This window comes from Arvicola amphibius, chromosome 3 (assembly GCF_903992535.2).
Source record: "Arvicola amphibius chromosome 3, mArvAmp1.2, whole genome shotgun sequence".
Taxonomy (NCBI): domain Eukaryota; kingdom Metazoa; phylum Chordata; class Mammalia; order Rodentia; family Cricetidae; genus Arvicola; species Arvicola amphibius.
The window spans coordinates 78,496,611-78,522,727 of NC_052049.1; the positions used below are offsets into that span (position 1 = coordinate 78,496,611).

Genomic DNA, 26,117 nt, shown 5'->3' on the forward strand with positions numbered 1-26,117 from the left:
TAAATTAGTCAGCGATAACTCATTGCTTGGATAGTCAACGCCCAAACCCAGTTGTCCAATGCAACAGAGATTTACTTCTCATATGTAGTGCCTCCCTGGTGACTCAGGCATTCAGGGTCCCTGCCTCTAGCAGCCCAACCTGCCCTGGAGCATTGCAGCCTTGAATGTTTCTTCTAGACCTGGGTGTGAATAACTGCAGGGCATTAGCATAAATAGACCTGGACACACCCAAAAGAATTTTTTTAAATGGCTAGCTCAGTTTTGAATAAGGCATTTTTAAGACAGTGTCTGATACCCACCCATCTTGGGGTAAGCATGGAAATGATTATATATGTATATGATTTATAGCTGTGTACGAAATATTTCAATTACTCATGTCACTTCACAGTGTTTCATTAATTTAACAGGGATTTATTGTTATAGGACAATGAGAATTATTCTAAGAGTAGAGAAAAATTGAGAGGAGGAATCACTGCTTAGCCTCCCCCCTGGAGCTCTTCAGATGGGACATAGGGTATTTACTTAGGACTGAAGGGAACCTTATGAATATATAGAGATACATTAGGACAAGTCAATATGACACTCAGCATTAGAACTTCCCCCACAGGTAGAGATGTTACCAGCTGTCTTCCACTCTTAAACTGCTAAGTCACATCGGTGGCCCTCAAAAAGAGTGTGACCCCCTTGTCACAAGAATAGTTTGAATGTGTCTCCTACATTTAGGAACAGATTAGACAGGCAGCCAGTAATATACACACACAAACACTTGCTGTTCTTTCAGAGGGCTCCAGACAGCCCTCACAACCACCTGTAACTCCACCTCTAATGGCCCACACCCTCTCTTCTGGCCTCTGAGCACAATGTGGCATGCTCTTACAGAGACATACACATGTAATAAAAATTAAAATATTTGAGATCATTTTCTATATATTTATTTTAAGAGATAATGTCATTAAATGCCATTCTCTATGTAGAATATTTACAAATTTCAAATCCATACAATTTAGCTTTTGATAGGATATATTTTTCTCCCTCCTGTACCTGGTATACTTAATTGATAGTATAAAATCTGATATGCGTAGGTTTCTTCCCAGAGCACTTGATATTCCTAGTGGAACTCAGACTAGTGGGTGGCAGGAATGCCAACTCCAGAGTTTTGGATCTAGCCGGTGATTGGCTAAGGAGGGGCTTTGGGCGGGCCTTCCTAGAGTGCAAGGCTTGTTAGAAAGCCATGGAGCCAGTCTAGACTGTCACTATCAGTTATGCTTTGTAGTATTTGCGAGTGTGATGATTCTGCAAGCCCAAAGAGAACTTGCTTCCCTTGGGCTTTCCCAGAGAAACCTGAAACCAGAGACTGCTGAGACTGGAAAGAACCCAGGGAGCTTTAGAAGCTGTTGCGGCAGTAGAATGACTAAGAATGGATTGCCCCAGGATTTTAGCTAGGACTGTGGTGCAGACTTCCTAGATGTCCGGGTTTCTACCAAGGGAAAAATCCGCAGATAGCAGAAGCACTTTTCGCAGCACCGATCACTTCAGCGCGGGACGCTTGAGCACCCAGACAGACACAGAAAAAGTCTTTTGAAGAACTTTTCCAGTTCAGAGATCAGCTTGCTCTATCTACCTCTTCCTGTCCTCACCCCACCGCTGGGACAGCGCGGCTGCCACCCTTCCTCTGCCTCTGGGTGGAGGGTAAGGACAGGAGCTGACCAGCACCGCCCCTCCCGGCCGGGAGGTGGAGATCCCAAGGGCCGTGCGATTCAACACCCACTTCCCCCTCCCTCTGCCCCTATATCACCGGCACCCCCTCCTCCTCTTTTCCCTCCTCCCTGGAGACAGGGGAGGAGAAAAGGGGAGCTCGGGTCGTCATGACTGAGCTGCCGGCAAAGGATCCGAGGGCACCCCACGCGTCCACAGCCGCGCCCTCCCCCACCCACGTCGGGTCCCCCTCGCTTGGACGCTTGGACCCCCGTATCTTTCAGAGGAGCCAGCTATCGGACGCAGCGTCTGTAGTCTCGACTATACCCATTTCCCTGGATGAGAGGCTGTTCTTCCCTCGGTCTTGCCAGGGTCCGGAGTTCCCAGGCAGAAAAGCACAGAACCAGCAGTCACTGTCCGAAGTGAAAGGAGTGTTCTCTGGAGTCGACGCCTCTCGTGGGGCAGGAGGGAGCAGTCCCAGAGCCCCGGAGAAGGACAACAGACTCTTAGACAGTGTCTTGGACACGCTACTGGCGCCCTCGGGGACTGAGCAGAGCCACACCAGTCCTCCAGCCTGCGAGGACATCACATCTTGGTGTCTCTTTGGACCGGAGCTTCCAGAAGAACCCCGCAGAGTCCCTGCTACCAAGGAGTTGTCTCCTCTCATGAGCCAGGCAGAGAGCAAGGCTGGCGACAGCTCCGGGACAGGAGCAGGGCAGAAGGTGCTGCCCAAGGGGCTGTCACCACCCCGGCAGCTGCTGCTCCCGACCTCAGGGAGTGCTCACTGGCCCGGGGCAGGAGTGAAGCCTTCTCCTAAGCCTTCGGTAGTGGAGGAGGAGGAGGCAGAGGAGGAGGAGGAGGAGGACTATGGTCTAGAGACAGAGGGCTCCGCGGCTCCGCTTCTAAAGAGCAAACCTCTAGCACTGGAAGGCACGAACAACGGAGGAGGAGTTGTAGCCAGCGCGTCCGCAGCAGCCCCAGGAGGCGTCACCCTGGTTCCCAAGGAAGATTCCCGATTTTCTGCTCCCAGGGTCTCCTTGGAGCAAGACGCTCCCCTGACGCCCGGGCGCACCCCACTGGCCACCACACTGGTGGATTTCATCCACGTGCCCATTCTGCCTATCAACCACGCGCTCCTGGCCGCCCGCACCCGGCAGCTGCTGGAGGGGGACAGCTACGACGGCGGGGCCTCATCCCAGGGCTCCATTGCCCCTCTTCGAGGCTCGCCCTCCGCGCCATCACCGCCGGTGCCCTGCGGCGACTTCCCAGACTGCACCTACCCGCAGGACGGCGACCCCAAAGAGGACGCGTTCCCTCTCTATGGCGATTACCAGCCGCCAAGCTTGAAAATCAAGGAGGAGGAGGAGGGAGCCGAGGCAGCTGCGCGCTCACCGCGCCCCTACCTGGTGGCTGGAGCCAGCGCAGCCACCTTTCCAGATTTCCCGCTGGCGCCGGCGCCGCCTCGAGCTCCCTCCTCCAGGCCCGGAGAAGCCGCGGTGGCCAGCGGCCCCGGCAGCTCTGCGGTGTCGCCCGCGTCCTCTTCGGGATCCGCGCTGGAGTGCATCCTGTACAAAGCTGAGGGCGCGGCGCCCACGCAGGGCTCGTTCCCGCCGCTGCCCTGCAAGCCCCCGACCACCGGCTCTTGCCTGCTCCCGAGGGACAGCTTGCCCGCCACTCCGGCTACCTCGGCAGGCCCCGCCATCTACCCGCCGCTAGGTCTCAACGGGCTCCCGCAGCTGGGCTACCAGGCCGCGGTGCTCAAGGACAGCCTGCCCCAGGTCTACCCGCCTTATCTCAACTACTTGAGGTGAGCACCTGCTCCGGGCCCGCTCTGCCCCCCCCCCCCCCAGCAGCTCAAGGTAGCAGGGTGTCCGCGGGATGCCTAGCCCTTGGAGACCAAACACCCTCCTGCCTGTGCCTCTTTTCTTCTTACGTTTTCTCGGGGCTTAAAATAAGGTTTTGTTGCGCCCTCCCCCAAACACTGAAAACTTTCAGAAGCGGGACTACCCTGTTCCAAAACCAGCAGAACCGGGGTGTTGGGATGCCTTTTAGTGGGTTGAGTGCTTCCTTTGATTCATCAAATACTTCCTGAGAAGGACCCTGTGTGTGTGTGTGTGTGTGTGTGTGTGTGTGTGTGTGTGTGTGTGTGTGTGGTCCTGGGAGCTGGGGATGTGGCTCAGTTCCTAGAAAGGTTGCTGCTTACCCATCATACACACTAAGCCCAGATTTCTGTCCCCAGCACCTCATAAACAGGGTATGGGGAGGGGGGAATCCTTTATTCCTAGCACTTGGAGGCTGGAAACTGAAAGTTCATGAGTTCAAGGCCTGTGTCTGGTATGTAAGAAATTTAAAACCAACCTGGCTTTATGAGACGTTTATCAAAAAACTAAAGCACAAACCAAAAATATGACTAAATAATATGTTTCTGTGTAAAAAAGGCTTTGGTGTTATCAATGCCAGTTTAAGAAGCTTTCTTTATTAGATAGCAGTGAACCTTAAACTAAGTGGGGCCTGTTTTGCATTTCAAGGCCAGACTCGGAAACCAGCCAGAACCCACAGTATGGCTTTGATTCCTTACCTCAGAAGATCTGTTTAATCTGTGGGGACGAAGCATCTGGCTGTCACTATGGCGTGCTCACCTGTGGGAGCTGCAAGGTCTTCTTTAAACGGGCAATGGAAGGTAGGCAGACTCATCCTCAGCCCTCATCTCCTTTTCCGCGTCAAGGAGATAACCGAATACTTTTACATTTCAATTATGCCTTGTTTCTAAGAAACGGTGACATTTCTTTATACCTTAAACTGTGATGCTATTTTAATGGTGTGTGTGGCCTACGATGCCCGAGAGTCGCTGTGGTTGGCTATTATGACTTAATGATGTGTGACACACTTTCAGCAGTCCATTTTAGTTCTGACACTGGGGGCCATGCCGCCATTCAGTGATTCTCCTCCTCTTGATATGCAGTTTTATTCTAGTGCCACAGTCATTTGTAGCTACTGCATAAATCAAACACTGGGTGTTATAGCAAAAGAAAAATTATGTAATTAAAGTTTTTTTTACATGTTCAGAGTATGGTTATAAATACCTGACATATTTATACACGTTGGAGAACATCTGGTACAATTGCAAATTCTGCTTGTATTTTCTATAAATACATAGCGATATATATATTATATTATATATCTAATTCTAAACGAAAGTCTAGTTTTTTGTTTAAGATAGTCTTATGTGTACAAGAGGACAGGAGCAATTGCTTATAACAACTGGACAACCTGATTATCACAGTAACACAATTTCCCTAGGGCTATCTTGTTTTAAGTAAAACATGCACTTTTTTTCCTCTTTGGTTTTTTGAGACAAGGTTTCTCTGTAGCTTTGGTGCCTGTCCTGGTCTAGCTCTTAGTGATCTCAAGCTGGCCCTGAATTTACAGAGATCCACCTGCCTCTGCCTCCCAAGTGCTGGGATTAAAAGCATGCGCCACCACAGCCTGGCTAAAACATGCACATTTTAAAAGAACATTTTAGTTATCTTCCATAGAAACATTTGAAAATTTCTTCCATCTCAGTAAACTCCAAGTCAGACATGTTTACTTTGAAGATAAGAATACAGTTAAAGATCATGTCACAAGTCGATGCAGGAAATAGATGTATTTTCTAACAAGCTGACACAGAATGCTGAGGTCACACACGGGCCAAGGCTGAGATGACATGACCACACATGTCAGCTGTCTGGTCTCCTCTTTCCCAGGGGTCTGAGTTTTAACAGGCACTGCCCACTTATGAGTGGCCGTGGAGAAACTGGAGCCTTAATACTTTAAGGGCTTCCAGCGCGGCTCTGCATAGAAATACGTGTCTTTTGTTCATGTTTAGAAGGTATTTCTTCAAAATGATTTAAGTGATATTGAATGCACTCCGCTTCAAGGATCCCCAAGTTCACTGAGGCACCCTACAGCAGCAATTCTGGGGCAAGCAGGAACACTTTAACTCTTCAGACTTGTTAGTGGAGTTTTGAGTACTCCTTCCATGTTACCGTTCCCTGTATTCTATAGCATCCCTAGACTAGTATAAATTTATAATTGAGCATCTTCTTTTAGATCCTCCAAAGGCCAATTATTCTAGCCTATTTCTGTTTCACAGATAAACCAGTCTCAAAGACACAAATTTGGGTAATTATTAGCTGATTTTCAGTAGATATATATTAATGCTTTTAACCGTAATTTTTTGAGTTAAATGGTATCCACAACATGTGCTTTTGCTTTTCAGAAGTTACTCCACCAAATACATGCACAGAATGAGGATTATCTAGCTCATTGCCATTGCAGTAGCATCTCAGTTTGCTCTCAAAAGACATTGTAAGGCACTGTTTTAAAACAGAGCAGAAATAGGGCACCTTGTTCAGCAATACTTACGAGAAAGAACTAAAAATAGATATTTATAAATTCTTTTATAAATCCTTCTTGAAGTTAGAGCAAGGTTCTAATACTCCATGGGTATGTATGTAGCAATTATTATGTGCTTCCTGTATGTAGATTCATGCTAAACATTCTCTTCTATGACTTCATTTCCCTCTGTCTTGAACACAAAATGAGGGTAATATAAACAAAGAGTTACCATAAACAAAAATAAAGTGTTTCAATAAAGATTCTCATTAAGCACCCAGATAAACACTCATAAAACTTAGGAGATTATATGGTTTCTTGTGAGAGCAGAGGGGAGGACTTGAGAGCTTTCTTTTTCAAGTGTGTGTGTGTGTGTGTGTGTGTGTGTGTGTGTGTGTGCGTGTGTGGGTGTCAGAGGACCACTTGTGGAATCAGTTCTCTGCTCCCACTTTTGCATAGATTCTGAAGATCAGTTCCCACTGTGAGGCTTGCACATCAATCTCTTTACCTACTGAGTTGTTTTTCTGGCCTGTGAGCTGGGATTTGTGGTTCTAGAATAATAAAGGGAGCTTCAGTTGGCTAAAGGGCAAAGAGGTTTCTAAGCACGGAGGAGAGCTGTGAAGTATACACAGTCAGGGAAGACAGAGAGTTGGGGTTTGGGTGAACTGGGAATCCATGAGCATATGCAAGTGAGGGGATAGAAGCTAGAAGTTTCTAGAAATTAGAGATAACCGGAAGAATTTCAGTGGCTTGGTAGAAATTACAACAGAGCTGGATTGTGAGTTAATTCAAGGCAGAGGTCTGTGTACAAGCCTGCAGGTCCAGAAGGAGAACAGCAAGTCAGTTAACTGAGCTTAGGTGAATGGCGGCTCTGGCATCACAAAGTACTTTCTCCTTCCCAGTCGCTAAGTATCTCAGGCTCTGCTGGACTCACCTCATCCCCACACAGAGGCAAGCTGTTTCTCCCTCCTTGCTCAGGAGGGAATCAAGCTGCTTGTGCGGCAGTTAGGAAGTGGTCAAGTCAGGTTCCAAATCCAGATGGTGTGCTCCAGGTCTCAACCCTCAACCACAGCGCTTCCTTTCAGACATGTTTGTCAAGTGAGGAAACATCTAGAATGCTAAACAAGAACATTAAGAGGATGTAAAGCTGGGGCAGGCAGAAATGTGTGATAGAAAGATGTGCACCGTGCTCACGTTTGGTGAGGAGTCCTGAGGAGAAGGCATCCCCAGTACGGAGAGGGCTAAATGAGGAAATGGGCAGGAATCACACATGGTCTAGCAAAGGGATGAAAAAGAAAAACACCTCCCAGTAACTGGTATTGTAGGAGAAAGAAGCATTTCTTATTGGCTTTCTGTGTGTACACAATAACAAGAGAAATACTAGGCAATCAGTAAACAACAAATATTTTGCTGTATTAACTGCAAAGTAATTATTGCTACACTCTCATTATTTGAATGTTTGACTATGTGACAGGATTGCTAGTATAGACATTCAGTGTGATATGATTGAGCAAATACTATAACATAATTGAAGTGTATTATTTATAAGACTCAAGACTACATAGCATGTATGTATTTATAATTGTTTTGTTATATTATAACATTTTAGTTTAGGTATTAATTATTCATGAATTAATTACCCGATGTAAATTAGTTTCTTACTGAGTACCTGTCATGCCAAGGCCCTTTGATAGGTACTGGTGTGAGATTAATAAAGCAATGTACATATAACTGACCACTGCTTGAGCAGTGATATTCAGAAAATGACATTCCATCAATACCTGCTCATAGCTAATTTCATAGGTAGTGGTTTATTTATGTGGTGGTGGACTCCCTGAAACACTGGACCCTTATCAGAAATAAGGGCATTTAGAAACTCCTGAATTAGCCAAGAACTGTCATGGGTAGGCCACAGTAAAAACAGGACATAGGTGCATTGTTTTTATTAAGAAAATGCTTCAACTGATGAAAATGACTGATCTTTTTAAATAAGACTGACTTAGAATCAATTTCCTCCTCAGTACAGTTTAATCAAGAGGACTGGTAGAAGTGTGTCCACCACCAACGGCATGAGCTGCATTTCCTCTGACTTTAAGTTCAGTACACTTTATCTTCTTTAGTCCACAAAACTATCCAACAATCTCCTCCACTATAATTTATGTAACCAGCATTTGGGATTTTAGAAGATAATTCACCAGTTGTATTTGGTTTAATGTGCTCTCAGAAAGAGGTCACCCTTTGGCAGTTTTCCCATTATCCTAAAAATAAATGTGTAGTAATTCACTGGACTTCATTTCCAAACCCAACTGCCAACTTCTTCCCAAGTGGAGGTCATTCTGTCAAACTCTGATGATGAATAAACATGGTTAGAGCTATGACGCAGTGAAGTAAGGAGGAGCTAGAAATAGAGCATTGAGTGTCATGTCTTTGACCATTCTTAATGACCCTTTGGCACCTGTATCTCACTGCCAGCAATGTACAGAGGGCATCCATACTAACCATGGTAGCTATGCTCCCGCTGGAACTACTGAGTCCTGAATTTTCTTCTAACTGCCCAAGGAACGTGACAGTGCATTGTACTTTAAAAAATTAAAACAAAATTGAGAAAGTTTAAGTCTTCATGATCAACACTGTTAATTTTCTCCCATTGCTATGATTCTTTTGTGTCTCTAACTCAGTGTATAATATTTTAAAGCGTTAAAACATAAATAGTATCACACTAGAATGTATCTATCATTGATACCATTATCCATTTTGCTTTTTTATATAGTGATGTGTGTGCATATGCATTTGCATGTGTATGTATATGTATGTTCGTGGATATGTATATATATACACACACATATATATGCAGGCTCCTGTATGAATGCGTATGTACATGTGTACGCCTGTATGGGAGTGGATATTCATGTGTATATACATATATGTTTATGCCTTTGTGTTTCTGCATGTGTATGTATGCATGTGTATCTTAGTCTTGTTCTATTGTTATAAAGAGACACAATGACCATGGAAACTCTTATAAAGGAAAGCATTTAATTTGGTCTTGCTTGTATTCTATCATGCTCATCATGGGGAGCATGGTGGTAAACAGGCAGACATGATAGCTGAGAGTTCCATATTTGAATATGAAGGCAGCAGGAAGAGGAGGCAACGGGTCTGGCTTGAGCTTTTGAAACTCCAAAGCCCACTCCCAGTGACACACTTATTCCAAGAAGGCCACACCTACTCCAACAAGGTAACACTCCTCACCCCTCTCAAGCAGTGGCACTCACTGATAGCTAAGCATTCAAACGTATGAGCCTATTGGGGTCATTCATATTCAAGCCACCCTTGCCTCCATATGTGCATGCATGTGTGCTTTTATTCATATATGCATGGCATTTGGGTACACATGGTACATAAGTGTATGTATATGTGCATATATGTGTGTGCATATATGTGAATGGATGATGCATGCTGGTGTGTGTGCCTGTATGCATTCATACATGTGTATGGGTTGAGGTATATATATGTACATACACATATGTGTTTTGCTTATGTGTTCTGTATGTGTACATGCATGTGGGGGTGTATGTGTGAGCATATGCATAAGGTTCTAAATTGGTCTTTTAAGCTCTCTATAATGCTTTATACAATGAAATTCCTTCTCTCCAAGCATTGCTGAAGTAAGCATTTCTTGTACTTTGTAAATTTCTATTCCATTCTCCAGGATTTAAATTATTTTAGTGAATCCTCTAAAACACTAAATCCTACTGCCAACACTATTTCGTTCACTCATTTATTCATTTCAAAGTTACCTGCTTTTGCTACATGTAAAGATGGATTGGGCTGGGACTATAGAGATGAATATGTATGTAATCTCTGCCTTCCACCACAATGCAGGAAGGGGAAACTCAAATGCAGCAGCCAAATCTAGTTTACCAAATGTGCACACACATGCCATGCATGCATGAGTGAATGCACACAAGCATATATACACATGCATAAACACAAGCACATACACATATATGGAAATGCACATGAACCTCTACTTCCACACAGACACACACATATACACACATATTTACACAGAAGCACGCACACATGTGCATATATGCATATGGACACACATTCATGTGCATACGTATGTACACATGCGCATGTGCAAGCATGTGCACACACACATTATTATATGGAAGGAATGTGAAAATGTTCTGGAATGTAATATCCTGGAGTTGTCGGAGACAGCACCACATTGCAGGAGTCCTGGGAATGCAGGATATCCCACTGCAACATCTGATGTTACACGAGGGTTCGCTCTTCTAATAGACCCTACCTGGGCGCCAGTCTAACACATATAACTTCTTTATGAGCCCAGTGAAGTTTGAAGTACCATATTATATATGTTTTTTCAAGAAATACACAAAAAATTGCCACTTTAATTAAGTCTGATTCTAATGTCTGTCTCTGTCTTTTAACTCCAGTTCTTTGCCTATTTTGCATTTGAACAAATACTAATTACATTTTCAGAAGTAAATGTTGTTTTCCCCAGGAGCCTGAGGTTAGAGCTGTGTTCCTTAACTCAGTGTTAATCCTTTTTCTGCTCAGAGCAGTTCTGCATTGTGCTGTTTATTTGATTTATGCTTCTATTCCAAACTTTATTTAAACAAATGATTCTAAGCCAACACACACACACACACACACACACACACACACACACACACGCTTCTGTAAGAAGAAATCCTAAAGTCTTAATCAAGTGCTTAATGTTGCCAGAGCAAATCCTGGGCTGGACTTACTTTGTGAGGACATCTTTAACATTTGTGAACAGATAAGAGGACACTGTTTGGTCAAGATTTAGCATCAGAACTCTCCCATTGTCTAGCTGAACACATACAGTGACACCTGAAAACAATACCTGTCTCTTGTTAGCAAAATAGTGTCTCCACTGATCTTAATTAAGACAGACTTTAAAGTGGACATGTGGGTCACTTCTTTTGATTTTTAAAACTTGTCATCATTTAAAGCATTTGAAAGTCACATAGGAAGGTGGTGGTGTATCCCAGCAATCCCAGCCTTAGGGAGACTAAAGCAGAAAATCTATGTGTTTAAAGTCATCCTAATCTACAAAACAAGGCCCTATTTTCTAAAAGAAGTAAGTCATATATTCCGTATTTGTTCAATATCTACCTAACAACTTACAGAATGGGAATGAATACAATATCCACTGTTGCTGCATAAGTCCACACAATTAAACATCGGATGCATGTTCCATTTAATTTCCCTTTGGGAAGTTTGTTCTTTTCAATGAACTATGCTATGCTATTTTATAATATGATTCTTATAAACCCTATCTTTGTTCCTTCCTTCTTCCTTCCTTCCTTCCTTCCTTCCTTCCTTCCTTCCTTCTTTCTTTCCTTCACTTTAATTTCTATAAATTAAAGAAGAAAACTTTTATTCTCACAAACTTTATCTACTGTCAGGTCAGTTTTTTTTAAATGTTTATTTATTTATTTATTATGTTTACAATATTCTGTCTGCATGTATGCCTGCGGGTCAGAAGAGGGCACCAGACCCCATTACAGATGGTTGTGAGGCACCATGTGGTTGCTGGGAATTGAACTTAGGAACTCAGGACTAAAAGCAGGCAATGCTCTTAACCGCTGAGCCATCTCTCCATCCCTATCAGGTCAGTTTTAAATTCATTTCATATTAATTGCTGTTTCATCTGCTCTTTCCTTGACTTTGATTTAATTTTTTGATCCTTACTAACCATTTTTCGGAGGCACATTATCCAATATAACATATCGTCTTTAGGAACACATACATATACTTTCCATTTTTGTTATTGTTCCATGACCAAGGAACAACATACAGGATTATGGAGATAGCATAAACAAAATTATAGAATGGTTATAACTAATTTTTAAATGAAGGGACTCTTCTGAGCTCATTCCACTCACTAACGCATGTAAACTCACTAACTATAGTAGACTGTGAGGCAGACTTTTTCTCCAGATAGCGATGGCTTTAAGGAACAGCAGAGCTGATTTCCTCCAGAAGGCCTCACCCTCTGTGTCTGTGGATACTGTCTCCTCAGTAGAAGAAGACACAGTCCTTGGTGCTGAAGAGATTCAATTGCATAGGGGAGTGGCCTATTAACAAGTGGTTTTGCAGTTTGGTGGAATGGCTGTCAGTGAAGTGGGCAGAAAGCCCAGATGGCTAACGTTACTGTTTTTATATGGTAGAAACTATGCTAAATACTTTGAATTATGTCTTTCAACAGAATTTACCATTCCCACTTCAGAGGGAAGTAGGCCAGGCCTCAGAACTCATGTCAACCAGGTTCCCCAAATAAGACAGAGCACTGGAAGAGAGAACTCACTTCATCTCACAGAAGCAAAAGGCAGGCTGTTAGGGCTTCCCTCCATGCACATCCATGTACCTCTTTATTGAAACAGAACTTAGGAACCATTAAAGTCATTTTCCAATGCATCTTCTGCTATTGTTAACTCAGAGAAAATACCATCCTCAATGGGTTGAGCTAGCTCCTATTTCAAAAATGAAGAACAAAGTAAAATTGAGCAGAGAAAAACCAGGGAACTCCAGGTAAATCAACCTACCAATCTTCTCTGCTGAGTGGCAAAACAGAGACCAACTGGTTCAGGAGTCAAGGAAAGTCTCCACTGATGTTTGGGCATGGTGTGTGCAGCTGGGACTAGGTGCATTTGGGCTCCTGTTCATTGGACCCAAGTTTTCCAACTGTAAGTTGCCTGTTTCAATAAAGAAATCTATGGAAATAGTTGATGAATTAATAAAGCTGATCTGTCCAGACAAGGTATAGTTTCAATAGTAATTGCTTCCTGTACTCTAAGGAATATCTTATGAAATGACTGCAAAATCAAAAGTGAGATGCTGGAGTGATCCAAAAGAGATTTCAAGTTGAGGTTATAGGTCACATGACACAGAAGTACATTGACTTCAGAGAAGTTACCTGCTGTGGCGGGCAGCTCAGGGCCTTAGAGGATTTTTAAGCAAAAGGTGCAGGAGAAACAGTAGGATGTTGAGAAGTGTGAGCTACTGAAGACTCTCTAACCACACATAGTCATATCTCCTATGCACAGTACCTGAAACTGGCTTTTCAACTTCAAGACAGGACATCTACGATGCTGACATTTTCTATGCTGACAACTTTCCCAATAGAATGGCAGATACTGGTCAGATCGCAGACATAATATGACTTGCAGACAAACATAATGCTTTTGTTAGGAAAAAGAAAGTATCTCCGCATTGGGAGGCATCTTTGTTATATAGAGAACGTTTGGAAAAGCAAAAGTACCTTGGCATGAGCCCCCTAGACAGAGAAACTGTAAAGATCAAGTGTCCATGGTTACATGCTTAAACACTTGTAAACAGATGTTCTAGATTGCTAATCTGCCTAAGAGTCTCAACAGTTAGTTCATGAGCAAGTTTAACAATAGTGGCATTTATTCAATACTTCCTTCATGGCAGGAAGTTTCCCAGGCAAACAGTGTGGAAGTGGCAGAGCTGAGACAGGGCCAGAACCTTCTCTCCTGTATTTCATATGTCATCCATCTGAGAGTGTCAAGTGTACAACAGCGTTTGTAATGAAAACTCATTAACATCAAGGAAGGTGCAGATTGGATAACTGAACATTTAGAAGGAAAATTCCCTAAATAGGAGGAGATATTAGTATCTTAACTAAGGATCTTTCCCTGTAAGGAGTCCTTTCATTCTCTATGTTGTCTGGGAGACTCCCTTCCCTTCCCTCCCCTCTGCTCCCCTCTCTTTTCCCACAGAGAAGGCTAACTGATAAACAAAATGGAAAAGGCTGGCATGTGTTACCAAGTAGATTTCTGTAAAAGACTCGGCTCCACCCTCCTCAGCACGTTTCCAAAGCTTCATTTGCTCTAACCACCCAACTGACCACTTTGCTACAATCCCTCATGATTACACTTAGGGTTCATTGTGATGTGACAGCTTCAAATGGTCTCGTCTCTATCCTTGCTTCCAGGTTCTGCTCCCATCTTAGATGCCAAAGTGATGCTATTGAAACATCATTCCTCTCCACAGCCCCATCCCATGCCCCTGCGCTCTGCTTCTGCCAATAGACAGTGGCCTCCAGGTCCTCTGATACTCTCAGTTTCATGTACTGCTGCTATCCTCACAGGCTTCCTTGAACAGCCTCGGGTGTGTCTCCACTTCTCCACAGTGGTCTCACTCTTCCTTCTCTCGTTTTTCTTCCTAGCATTTCTTTCTCACCCAGCACATTCTGGGTACCAGTTCAGATGCAAGAACTGAAACGTGTCAAGTGTTGGTGACCTCCAATTTTATTCCGTGTTCATTTCTGTGCCATACTAGCAGATTGTGTATTTTAACACTCTTTCAGTCATCAGCACATTAGATCTTAGAACAGCAAACTTTAAATGCATTAAGTGGAAGAAACAGAAGGAAAATATGAAGAATAACCTTCAAATTTCTATAAATGAGAACGGTATCTGAGAAACAAGAATTAATGTCAGAAGAAAAGAACTGAATGAGGTTCAAAGATGAACTTAGATAATAGAAATACAACAGTAAGGTCCAAACCTCAGTGATGAAATTAAAATCTCTGCTGGAAGCCAAAAAGAGCAGAAGGTGACCCTAATTTCATAGATCTCATAGTGAAGGTGTTATTTCAAACTGGTGAGAAAATAGCAAGCCTCTGGAAATTATGCCATAATTTATTGCTAGTGCTGCATATCGGTCGTTGTGAAAGTCTCCCTCTCATTTAGCTCCTTTCCTCAATACGGAGGCTATGTATAGCATTCATCTTCATCACCCCATTACATATGGAATATAGACTGCATAGATCACTTTCTTATGGGGTGGATACTGATTGAACTGACTTTGAGTGGAAATTTATTTGACTGCAATGAATGTGATATTTTCACTTTGTAGTTTGATAACAAACCTGGTGAACAGAAAGTCAATATTTAACTCATTAAAGAATAGGTCTCTGAAAAAGATAATAAAAACCAAATCCAGTAAAAGCATTCATTAGTTATAGAAAACAAACTTCTGACATATTTTCAAATAGATTATACAGGCAAATAGTAGGTAGTAAATAAATATTTGCTTATTGAACCATCAGCATTACTAACTAATGAATTTGGACCATGTCTGTTGAGGTGTTGCAAATTTTATTTGCATCATTGTACACTGAACTACTGTTTTCTAGATAAAAAAATGAAAGCATAGGAGATTAAATGGGTTATTCAAGGCCATGGGTATAATAGGTGGGAGAAATTGGAATTTAGATAGCAGAAGTAAGTTTAAGAACTACGTAAAAATCATATTTCAAAGAACAATGGGATTTGGTGTGCCTAGGAACTTTAAAATTATTGAGACCCCAAAGATCATGTGTATATAAGCTATATGCCAAATATTGACCGTATTAGAAACTAAAACTCATATTACAGGGGTTGGAGAGATAGCTCAATGCATAAAAGCACCTGCAATTCAATCATAGGTCAATCATAGGACAGTAATTTAGATCCTGGCACTCTCGTTCCTCTGGCAACTCATATATATATATATATATATATATATATATATATATATATATACACACACACACACACACACACACACACTACAGTGTAGGCCAGGAGTGTGCAGTGCCTGTGAGGGCCAGAAGAGGGCATTGACTCCCTGAAACTGAACTCACAGTGTGAGCCACTCGGTATGAGTGCTGGAAAACCACCTCTAATCCTCTCAAAGAGCAGAAGTCACTCCTAACCACTGAGTCATCTCTCCAGTCCTGTGATGTTATATATTTTATAACTTTGGTTTTCCTCATTAAAAAAATAATCCCATCAGTTATCAATTTTCTGAGCCAAAATATTCAGTGATGAGAGTAGCAAATAAAATTGTCATCATAGGTGTCTCTGATTATTACTTTATTTTTTCAAGTTTTATGAGACTCTGACAGGATACATGCACAGCAAATCCTACTTATTATTTTTAAATGAAATTAATATATACTCATAAACCAAAAGAAGAATGACATTGTTTTATAAGTTTTTAAGTAATTTTAATATTGGCTTTTCAAAGACAGCTGGAGTCTCTTGTCTGCATCCACCTTCAGTGTGCTGGTTTGGCTGAAGCCTGTGAAGGGGTGACCACACAAGGACACACAGCTGAAAGATGGATGGTGTTTGGATGGTTGTTTCAGGCATCACAAGTGGAAGTTATTTCTTTTGAGACTGAACCCAGATAGTTTTCTACTTTTATTATCCTTTCTTATTTTATCTCCTACAAAACATTTCATGTTTCTTTCTTCCAAAAGGAAATTTCTAGTTTTAAAATACAATTTATAATTGAAACATTGAGCTGGACAATTTTTAAAATTTAGTTATCAATTTTCAAGGCCTCCAGAGTGTGTGTCCCAGAAACTCCTAGAGCTTTCCAGTGAGGTTTTTCGCACTTTTCCCTTTTCACATTATTATGATGTTTATACATCCAGTGTGTTTTAATCCCTAAAATTTGTGCCAGTGCCATAGTTCACTTTCAGTTGCTAACAACATAATACACCGGCTGGATGAGTTACAGAGGAAAGGGATCTATTTCTAGCCCATGATTCTGGTCCAAGTTGAGGGGATGCTCCCAGTTCCTTCTTGGTTTCTGAGTCCTGAGATGGTAAAGGGCACATGTTGAGAAAAGGTGCTAACCTGAGGCCTGGAAACTGGGTGTTACAGCAGACCCTCTCCTGAGATAACCCATTTATGGGTTATCTCATTCTCCTAAACCATCAATGACTCTCACTCTTATGAACCACCCACCCTCCCTATTACCACCTCATTGGTCTCTTAATGGTATTAAACATTAACATGAGTATATGAAGGCACAAACCACCTCTAGTACATAGCACCAGTGTGACTTTGGTACACTCTTCTCAGCCTTCCATAAAGTCAAATTCTCTGCTACGAGAAATATGTTTTGAAAAAAGTGAGAGGGCCAAGAATGTGTACCATGATCTCACAATGCTACTCTGCAGATATTCCAAGACCACATAGTTCTTCATTTTGAGGGATGTTCTGTCCACTGTAGGATGCTTGGTAGGGTGACTGGAGTCTCCTGCAGAAGCACCTGCCTAAGTATACCAACTAAAGTTGTGTTCATTCATTGTGGAATGCTTGAAGAGGGTTGAGAAAATTGCCTCTAGCTTCTCAGGTTTCTCTTAATATTGCATTACTTTTGAATTCTACAAAATATCCTTTAGCTAAAAATTATTGGTAAATATTTATGTTTCTTGTAACATTAAAATAAACACTGTATTATTACTGGTTTGCAGATTTGTGACCAAATAATTGCTAAATGACTTAGGGGAAAAATGGCTTGCTTTGGCTCACAATCTTGGAGGACTCAACAGATGGAAATTTGGCCCAATTTGAGAACAGAATCATGGAAACAGGAACACAGAGGAGTAAACCTTTCACCTCACAGAAACAAAAAGAAAAGGGCAGGGGAAATTAAGCACAACCTTCAGAGGTGCACTTTTTACACACTCTCTACAGCTTCACCTCCCATTGTAACCTAGATTTTATTTTGTTTGTCTTGGTTTTTGTCCTAGAAAATTTGCCTTCTCATTCAAAGTTTGGATATGTCTGTGAATTCATTGCCTTTGTCCTGGTGCCTTTTCTAGACCTATTTTCATGGCTAAGGTAGCAAACCTGTTTAAACAGAGTTCAGTTTTTGTTACTTCCTTCAAGCCTACCCAGATCATGTCTTAGCCTCTTATTCATGTTTTTTTGTTTTTCCTCTAAATAATTTATTCATACAATACTTATTTAATCATACGTTTTCCTCCCCCAACTTTTCTCAGATTCTCTTCTCCCTACCTATTCAACTTTATGTTCTCTTCTCCCTTTTCATTCCTCCCCCTCCCTCCTTTTTCCATCCATTTTTCTCTCCCTCTCTCTCTTGTTTTCTCTTAATTTTTCAAACACACACACACAAACACACACACACACACACACACAAAAGAACAAAATAACCAAGCAAAAAATATAGTAAGACCAAAAAACCAAACAAATAAAAAAAAAAAACAGAAGTAAAATCCCACAGAAAACCATGGAGTTTGCTTTGTTTTGACCAGATGCTCCTAGACCTGGCTAAGGTGGGTAAGGTTGATGTACCGGTGACACTCACCCATGGGTCTTAAATCCCGGTTCTTAGCTCCATTTGTGTCATTTGAGATTATCTCTCTCTCTCTCTTTTCTTTCTTCACTTCTGGGTTACAGAATTTGATTCATTTTAAAGAGTAGAGGAGACTGTACACATCTCAGTAGTGTTTCATCAGGGACTACTGTGTCTCTGTGGCTGCAGCTGTTTCACCATGTGCACCAGTTCACACTACTTCCAGGTCATAGGTCCTGAGATGCACCACATTTATATTTCCCTCTTAGTTCCAACAAAGAATGACATAGGGCACTTCTCTCTCACACAAATGCTACTGTCCACTTATGCCCTTAGAGGCAACACAAAGGCTGGAGATACAGCTCAGTGGTTAAGACCATGCACTGTGCTTACCAAAGACAGATGCCAGCACCCTTACCAGGTAGCCCACAACTGCCCATAACTCCAGCTCCAGGGGATCTGGCCCATGGCACCTGCAGGGGCTTATACTCTGTGGCCATTCCTCCTTCCATACTCTATGTTCCCAATTTAAAAAATAAAAACTCTTGAAGAATAGACAACACAATACAGATTTCTTAATTTATAGAAAACCTTTTCTAGTTTATAATGTAAAAGTTTCATTTCTGTTCAAATGGAACCATGTGTCATAATTAAAATATTACAAGTCACTAGGCAATGAAGTTACCCTGTCACATTTTAACCTTGCATTTTTTCATAGTAAGAACTTTGAAATTAAATATTTTAAATATTAGGTAATAGGAAGTTAAATATGGAGAGCAGTTAGAAACAATATGTAAATATAATTACTCAGCAGTACCTGCGGATCATCAAACACAGCTCCTTGGGAATAATGAAAATCGGTTTTTCTGCAGGTGGTAGCAGTATAGGGATTGTTGGACTCTGTCAGCCAAGCCCTTGCCTAGCAATCAGGAAGCCCTGAGTACAATCCCCAGGGCACACATAAAGCTTTGGTCAGAGTGGCTAATGTATCCAAGGCTAGCTAGGAGGGCACAGGAGATAGTTGTTGGCCAGACACTTCTACTTGCAAAATTTCTAGGTCAGTCAGAAAATCCATCTTGAATAAAGATGGAAGGTCCTCCATTGCCGCAGAACACTGGACTAGAAGTCACAGCATACATGCAGAGGACCTGATGCGGGCCATGCACACTGCTCACTCCCTGTTGTTCAGGGGGCCTTGTTCCTCTGGGGGCCTTCTTTCCTTCTGACTTTTACACTCTTACTGCCTTCTCTTCCATGAGCTCTGAGGGTGGTAATTAATGGAGACATCCCATTTAGGGCTGAGTGTCCAAAGGTCTCTCCTTCTCCATGTAATGCCTGACTGTGGGTGTCTATTTGTTTCATCTGCTGCAGGAGGAGGCCTGTGATGGCTGAACAGGCACTGTTCTATGAGGATAGCAGGATGTCATTAGGAACCGTTTTATCACTGCATTTGATTTTTCTTTTTTTAGACTAGTATTATTTGGTTTTCCCCTGAGTTCCTGAGCTATCTACTTTTATGTTCTTGGTTACCCAATCAGTGTTGGGTATGGACTAAATCTGGTAGAGTGAGCCTTAAGTCAAATCAGATATTGGTTGGTTACTCCTACAAGATTTGTGCCATCATTGCCTTAGCGTATACATCCTCATACAAAAGGGTTTGTGGTTGTTTTAGTTTTTATGTTATTCTTTTGATAGCATGCAGAATACCTTCCTGTAACAAAGCAGCTGGGACATAGGGGTGGAGCTCTATGTAGTCACCAGCTGGACATCAGTACAGGTGTTGTCTTCAGCAATGGGGCCTTGTTGTCAGTTTGTGGAGAACAACCCTACGGTCTTGGCAACAGCCTGGATCGTTTGGAGATTTCCAGGGGCCCCTTCGGCCAACAATTTAATTAGATGTAACTCAATCAAGGTATTGGAAGATAGCCAGTAGGGATTCTGTCTCCCCCATTATTTGTCACCTTTATAAATGTATATATTTTAGGAAGTTTCTTCTGTATTAGGTTTTTGTACTATTCTTTAAATTCCCTTGATTTTAGTTGTCTCTCCCCTTACTTCCTCCCACTTGCTATGTGTGCGAAGATTCTCTGTGTCTCTGATTCTAGTGCCTTCTCTTGTGATCTTCTCCTTCTGTTGGTTTGTCCTATCCAACTTTGGTGTGATAGCTTTTGTTTTATGTTATTATATTTTATTTTGTCATATTTTCAAATGAATCATTACTACCAGTGTAATAATTAACAACTGAACTGTCACTTATCCCCGCTGGGAGAGGAACAATGAGTTTTCTCCAGTAGAGTGACAGTATATCAACCACTCCAGGACAGGCTTATATCTAGTAGTAGTTGACAAAAATATAATGGACACAGTTTTGTGCGTGTGCTTCTATTTTGTTACAGTCTGGTGTTTTCTTTTTTTTCTTCTGTCTTTAGGGTATGTCTTTGTTTGTTTTCTTAGTTTGGGCAGTTTTGTTGTATCAGATTTTTGTTTGTTTTTTGAGAAAGAACTTAAAGTTGGGTGAGTTTGGAGGGGCAGTGGATCTGGAAGGACATGGGAAAGGAGAAACTGTGATCAAAATATATTTAAATTTAAAAGTTGTTTTAAATAATAAAAATATAATAAAAAATTCAACATGCTAAAAACATTTTAGACATCTACTATTCTCTATGTAGATAGAGTTTTTAAGATGTGGAAGAGATAAATGCATAATCAATTGTGGAAAAAAAGAATGAAAAGGTACATGAAAAAACCCAGAGCTGTCTCTCACTTCAACATGCACATTCCTATCCATCCACCCACCGATGGACACACACATACCGCTCTATTATAAATTTAATTCATGGTGTAGTACTATAAAAGGTAATGGAATATATATAAAAACATTATATAATAAAAATTCTTGAAGGGGATAAAAATGATTGCTTTTATTTTCTGTATTTATGTATTGCCTGACAATACATAAAACTTTCTAGGTCTTATTGATATGTATGACTATATTCAAATGGCCATAAGTGAAAAATAAGCGTTAAGATGCACATATTTATCCAACCAATGTTTATCAAATTCTCATGGTACAAAAATGTTAAAGTTTTAAAAGATCAGCTTCTACTGGGAAAAACAGGCATGCAGACTTTATGAAATGAGCATTTGGTCCACAGAAAAGTATGTAAGGTTTTCTGGAATCAGCCAGGTTAGACAAGTAGGGGAAGAATAAGTAGAGCCTTGAAAGATGAGTCAGAGGAGGGGAGGTGGTCACAGAAGCATAGAGAGTTACAGGTAAGACAGGGACACTTAGCATATGAGATGATGAGACTCTGAACATAACAGGGCATAAATGATTTGAAAGAAAAGAGGCAGCCAGGGCTAACTTGGCTGAAAAGTGCTGCTGCATAAGCATGAAGACCCAGCCATGTATGGGGTGTGTGCCTCTCATCTCAGTGAGGAGGGGCAGAGCTATGTGGATTCCAGGGGCTGTCTGACCAGCCAACATAGCCTAATCCGTAAGCCCAGGTCCAAGTAAGAGGTCATTTCTCTAAAATGAGGTGGACAGCTCCTGTGGAATAACACTAGAGGTTGACTTCTAGCCTCCACACCTCCACACCTGCACACATACATGCAGACCTGCATAGTCACACCCTGTGCACGTATGTGGGAGCACACACATGCACACACACACACATACAAAGACACGCACTCACATCAACCCATACACACAAAATGCATACAAAGAAAAGATATATTATAATAGATGTTTCTATTTCCCCCCATCTTATCTCATTCAGAAGTAGATAATAGATTTCCCAAGGAGAAAGAACTATCAGCATGTTGTGTTATACACTTCTTCCCTAGGTTTCAACAGAGGCAGATGCTGTGATCATTAATTGGGAGCTAAACAGTATCTTCTATTGGGGTATCATTGTGACATGCATTTGGTTAATTCCTGTTGCACTTATGTGAGTAGTTTAGTAGACTGCCCTGCTATGGACTTGCAGAATGACCATGTTATATTGGACTGACGGGAAGCAATGATATACACAGAAGCCATCAAAATAAGGAACAAGCAAATAGGTCTGAGCATGATGCACTCTTAAAAACAAATTATAAGCTGGGAAAGATTGTGGGCAGAAACGTAGAGGCAACAGACTTGTTACTGGGCTGTCACCCCAAAGTTCAAGACTGTATAGATTTCCACAATAAAATTGGTACAGAGCCAGTTCTTTTATTCTTGATTTCTTTTTAAACCTAAACATGTACCTAAAGGAATGGCACCTGTAATGAAGTCCCTTACATTCTTAATGGCTGGGAGTTCTGAGCAAGCATTGTGCTACAGAAGCAGTGTCTGGACTTCATGCATGCATCACTCTAAGGCGACTCTTGGGACTGCAAGGTTGCTATGTTTCTTTAGCCAAACAAACTGCATATAATAGAAATTAACCTGTAGCTATCTTCAGTCATGCTGTGTCTGCCTCATGATTTGGATGGCCCAGCATTTGGTTCCAAAGATGATCATAATTTAGAATGAGCTTCCAGATACTGCAAAACCATTCAGACCATTTGTGCATCCATCCCAGTCTTCTTTGGGTGTCCACTGGAGTGACACAAGACAGGTGATGTGAGTTATGTCAACCCCTTAAAGTTGTGACTTTATGCCAGTGTGCTCAACTATCAGACATGCCCTGTCCCACTTGATTATAAATGCTGGATTACCCAGATCTTTGCCTCTCTTAATATAAATATTGATTTCAATTTGATAATCCCAGCTTCCTTCTTTAGGTGTAAAGAGTTGTTTAAATATTTTTAACACTTACCATCACCTCGTTTAGGACCTGAAATTACAGGTGAGGTATGTCTCATTTCCAGGATGTAGGGGTGGCCAGCAAGAAGGGGGGGACATTAACTTGATGTCCTGTGTCTACCTTTTGACGTGAAGTCTTTAGAACTTGTGAATAACATGTGCTTTTTCATTTTTTAGGGCAGCATAACTATTTATGTGCCGGAAGAAATGACTGCATTGTTGATAAAATCCGCAGAAAAAACTGCCCAGCTTGTCGCCTGAGAAAGTGCTGTCAGGCTGGCATGGTCCTTGGAGGTAATGTTGATGTTGTCATCAATAGCATAATAGCTTATATTTCTATTATAACATTGATTCAGAAGATCCCAACTTTTCATTCATCTTTATTCTTGTTTTTTCTTGTTTATTGATGGCAATCATTCACAGTCCAGTTTGAAACAACCAATAATACAATCTTGCTAACTCTGTAGACTTCCAGCATGCTAAATACTGTTGGGAAAGGAACCCCCATCTATCTATATTGTGTATTGGTAGACTTTATGGTAGTGTTTGGACCTGTCTTTAGGTAGTATGGATTGGAGTCTAGGCTCTGCAAGTGATTTTAAATAATTCACCAACTCTTTGGGGATATTAGTCTCCTAAACTAGAATAGGAGATCAGCGATCTCTTTAAATTCAGAACTTGATTCTGAAAGTTTGTAAGATGCAGATTAAGAAATAACAAACTAGATCAGGTTACCACCATTGACTCAGAATCCATTTCAAGGACATGCAGTAGCCACTCCCTGTCTGTGCTTTTGTTATTAGACTGCCTCTGGCTTTAAGTTCAAATGCCCATGTGGTGGGCTGGAGAGACAGTAAAACACTTGTGTAGTAAGATAAGTACTTGAGTTTGATCTCCAGAATCCACCTTTTGTAAAAGGCTGGGTATGGCAACACTGACTTATGACCCAAGTTCTAGAGAGATAAAGACCAAGATGTCCCTGAGGCTCGGTGGCTAGCCCGTCCAGCCTACTTGGCAAGTTCCACAGCTGTTAGCAGACACTTTCAGATAAGAAAAGACAGAGGAAATAAAGCCCATGGTTGTCCTCTGGCCTCCACAACCACACGCACATGAATGCAGGAACACTCTTTCACACACACTTGCTCTCACACATGTACACACAAACATTTTAGTGCCAGTCTTTAAAATAATAATGAGTTTATCCTTTGAAAATTTCATGTACTTTGATCATATCCATCTCTCCATTATACTTCCTAGACTTACCCTCACCTCCTACCCACACAACTTCTACCCCTTTCTCTCTTTCTAAGAATAAAATCCTGTGGGATCTAGTTTTTGTTGGCTGACTTCTGAGCACAGGGCCTACCGTGGAATGGAGTTGATAGACCCATTCTGTCATTCCACAGGGAGGGGATAGTCATGCCTTTCACAAGAATGTCTACAAATCAGCTTTGTATATAGCTAAAACCTGTCAAGACCACAATGAAGCATGCATTACACCTTGAGATTAAAAAGTTTTCTTCTTCCTGGAGCTGCCTAAAGCAAGCTTGCTTGTGTTCCCTCAATGTTCCACATTTCTTCCTTTGGGAAATGTTATTTTTAGACAAATATTCTTCAAATTTAAAACCTCACCCAAGTGTTATTTCCTCCCTAAAATTTTGCCAGTATTCTTGGGCAAAATTAACACCCATTCAACATACTGGCCACTTTGCTGAGCTGCAATAATTCATTGAGTTGCAGCATTCCTAGTATTTTATGGTTTCATGATTAGAGACTACTTTCTCCAGGTTAACGCCCAAGTCTCAAGTGTATCCATACAATGCCGGGCTGGGGAAGTACTCAGAGGCCATGACCACATCAGTACACGCACCTCCAGTGCTTCTCAAGCCCTGAGCCTCAAGTTCCCCCTCTTCCCTCCCCAACTTTTTCCACACAAGTCTTTGAGACCTCCCACACTTTCTCCCAAGTCACTCATCTTGCTACAAAAAGGACTTGGAGATGCTGTGACCCCTTCTTGGCTCCATCTCTGCTTTCTGCCAAGTAGAGGAGGCTGTACTTGTGAGTTGAAGATGATGTGTCCACTTTTGATTGACATCTGGGTAGTTCAGAGCTGGCTTCCTCCACATTAAGAGGAGAATACAATGGAAGTAATTACTTCTTACACACTGCTGAAGAAGGAGCATAGCACCCTCCTCCTTCCTTCCAGTCTTCTTTCATTTCTTCCTTCCTCTCCTCCCTTTTCTCCTCCCTCTCTTTCTTCAGTTACATTTGTTCCTTCTTCCTAAGATTTCTCCTTTCATATACAAACCCTTGGAATAAAGGTGAAATATGAGAGGAAATTCTTGTTCAAGATTCAATAAAATCCTATGGGGAATGTCAGAAGAAATATGATTTTGACATGTCGAGACAGAGATGCTGTTAATAGGCTGTTTGTTCCTCTCTGCTCCAGTGACTGTTCTCATCCTAAGAATGATGTTAAAGTTCTTTGGTCTTTCCAGTGCCTGGGATTCTTGTTGTTATGAATCACTTCCCTGGCTTTTCACAGGTCACAGTGAACTTTTACATTTAGTACATTGCTGTGCATCACTAAGTAGGAAGATAGTTCCACCCCTAAGGATGGTAATATAACTTCTCAGTAGGGTTTCATATGTCTGACTTCTTGCCTTTAGAAAGCATTTCTGTATAATGACTCATGACTCTCTCTCTCCCTCCCCCTCTCCCACTCTCTTCCCCCACCCCCTCTCTCTTTTACACACACACACACACACACACACACACACACTCAGAGAGGAATACAGTTCATTTACATTTATAGAAAAATGTTCTTTCAAAAATAAGCTAATCTTTACATGGAGGAATAATTAAATGAATAAGTTACTAAGTAAATGAATAAGTAATGCTTGCTAGAAAATTTTTTTGTACCTATAAGTGTTGTTATTTTGCTTTTGTAGGGAGTCATACACTCAGGCTTCTTAAGTTGTGTGAGAAAACAGTTTCTGGCCCACTCCCTTTGCCTCTCCTTCACACACAGGTCAACCGCACTTCTCTTCATGTAGAGAAACGATGCCCT

The 26,117-nt window shown here is 41.7% G+C and overlaps 1 protein-coding gene across 2 annotated transcripts in view; it reads left to right on the forward strand.

Moving 5' to 3' along the window:
• The first annotated feature begins 1,865 nt into the window (after window positions 1–1,865).
• Window positions 1,866–26,117, forward strand: part of Pgr (progesterone receptor) — a 56,556-nt gene continuing 32,304 nt past the window's right edge. For both annotated transcript variants that reach the window (XM_038323779.1, XM_038323780.1), the window contains exons 1-3: window positions 1,866–3,502; window positions 4,224–4,375; window positions 23,225–23,341. In XM_038323779.1, coding sequence (XP_038179707.1) covers window positions 1,866–3,502; window positions 4,224–4,375; window positions 23,225–23,341 — 1,906 coding nt within the window. The remainder of the gene's footprint in view (window positions 3,503–4,223; window positions 4,376–23,224; window positions 23,342–26,117) is intronic.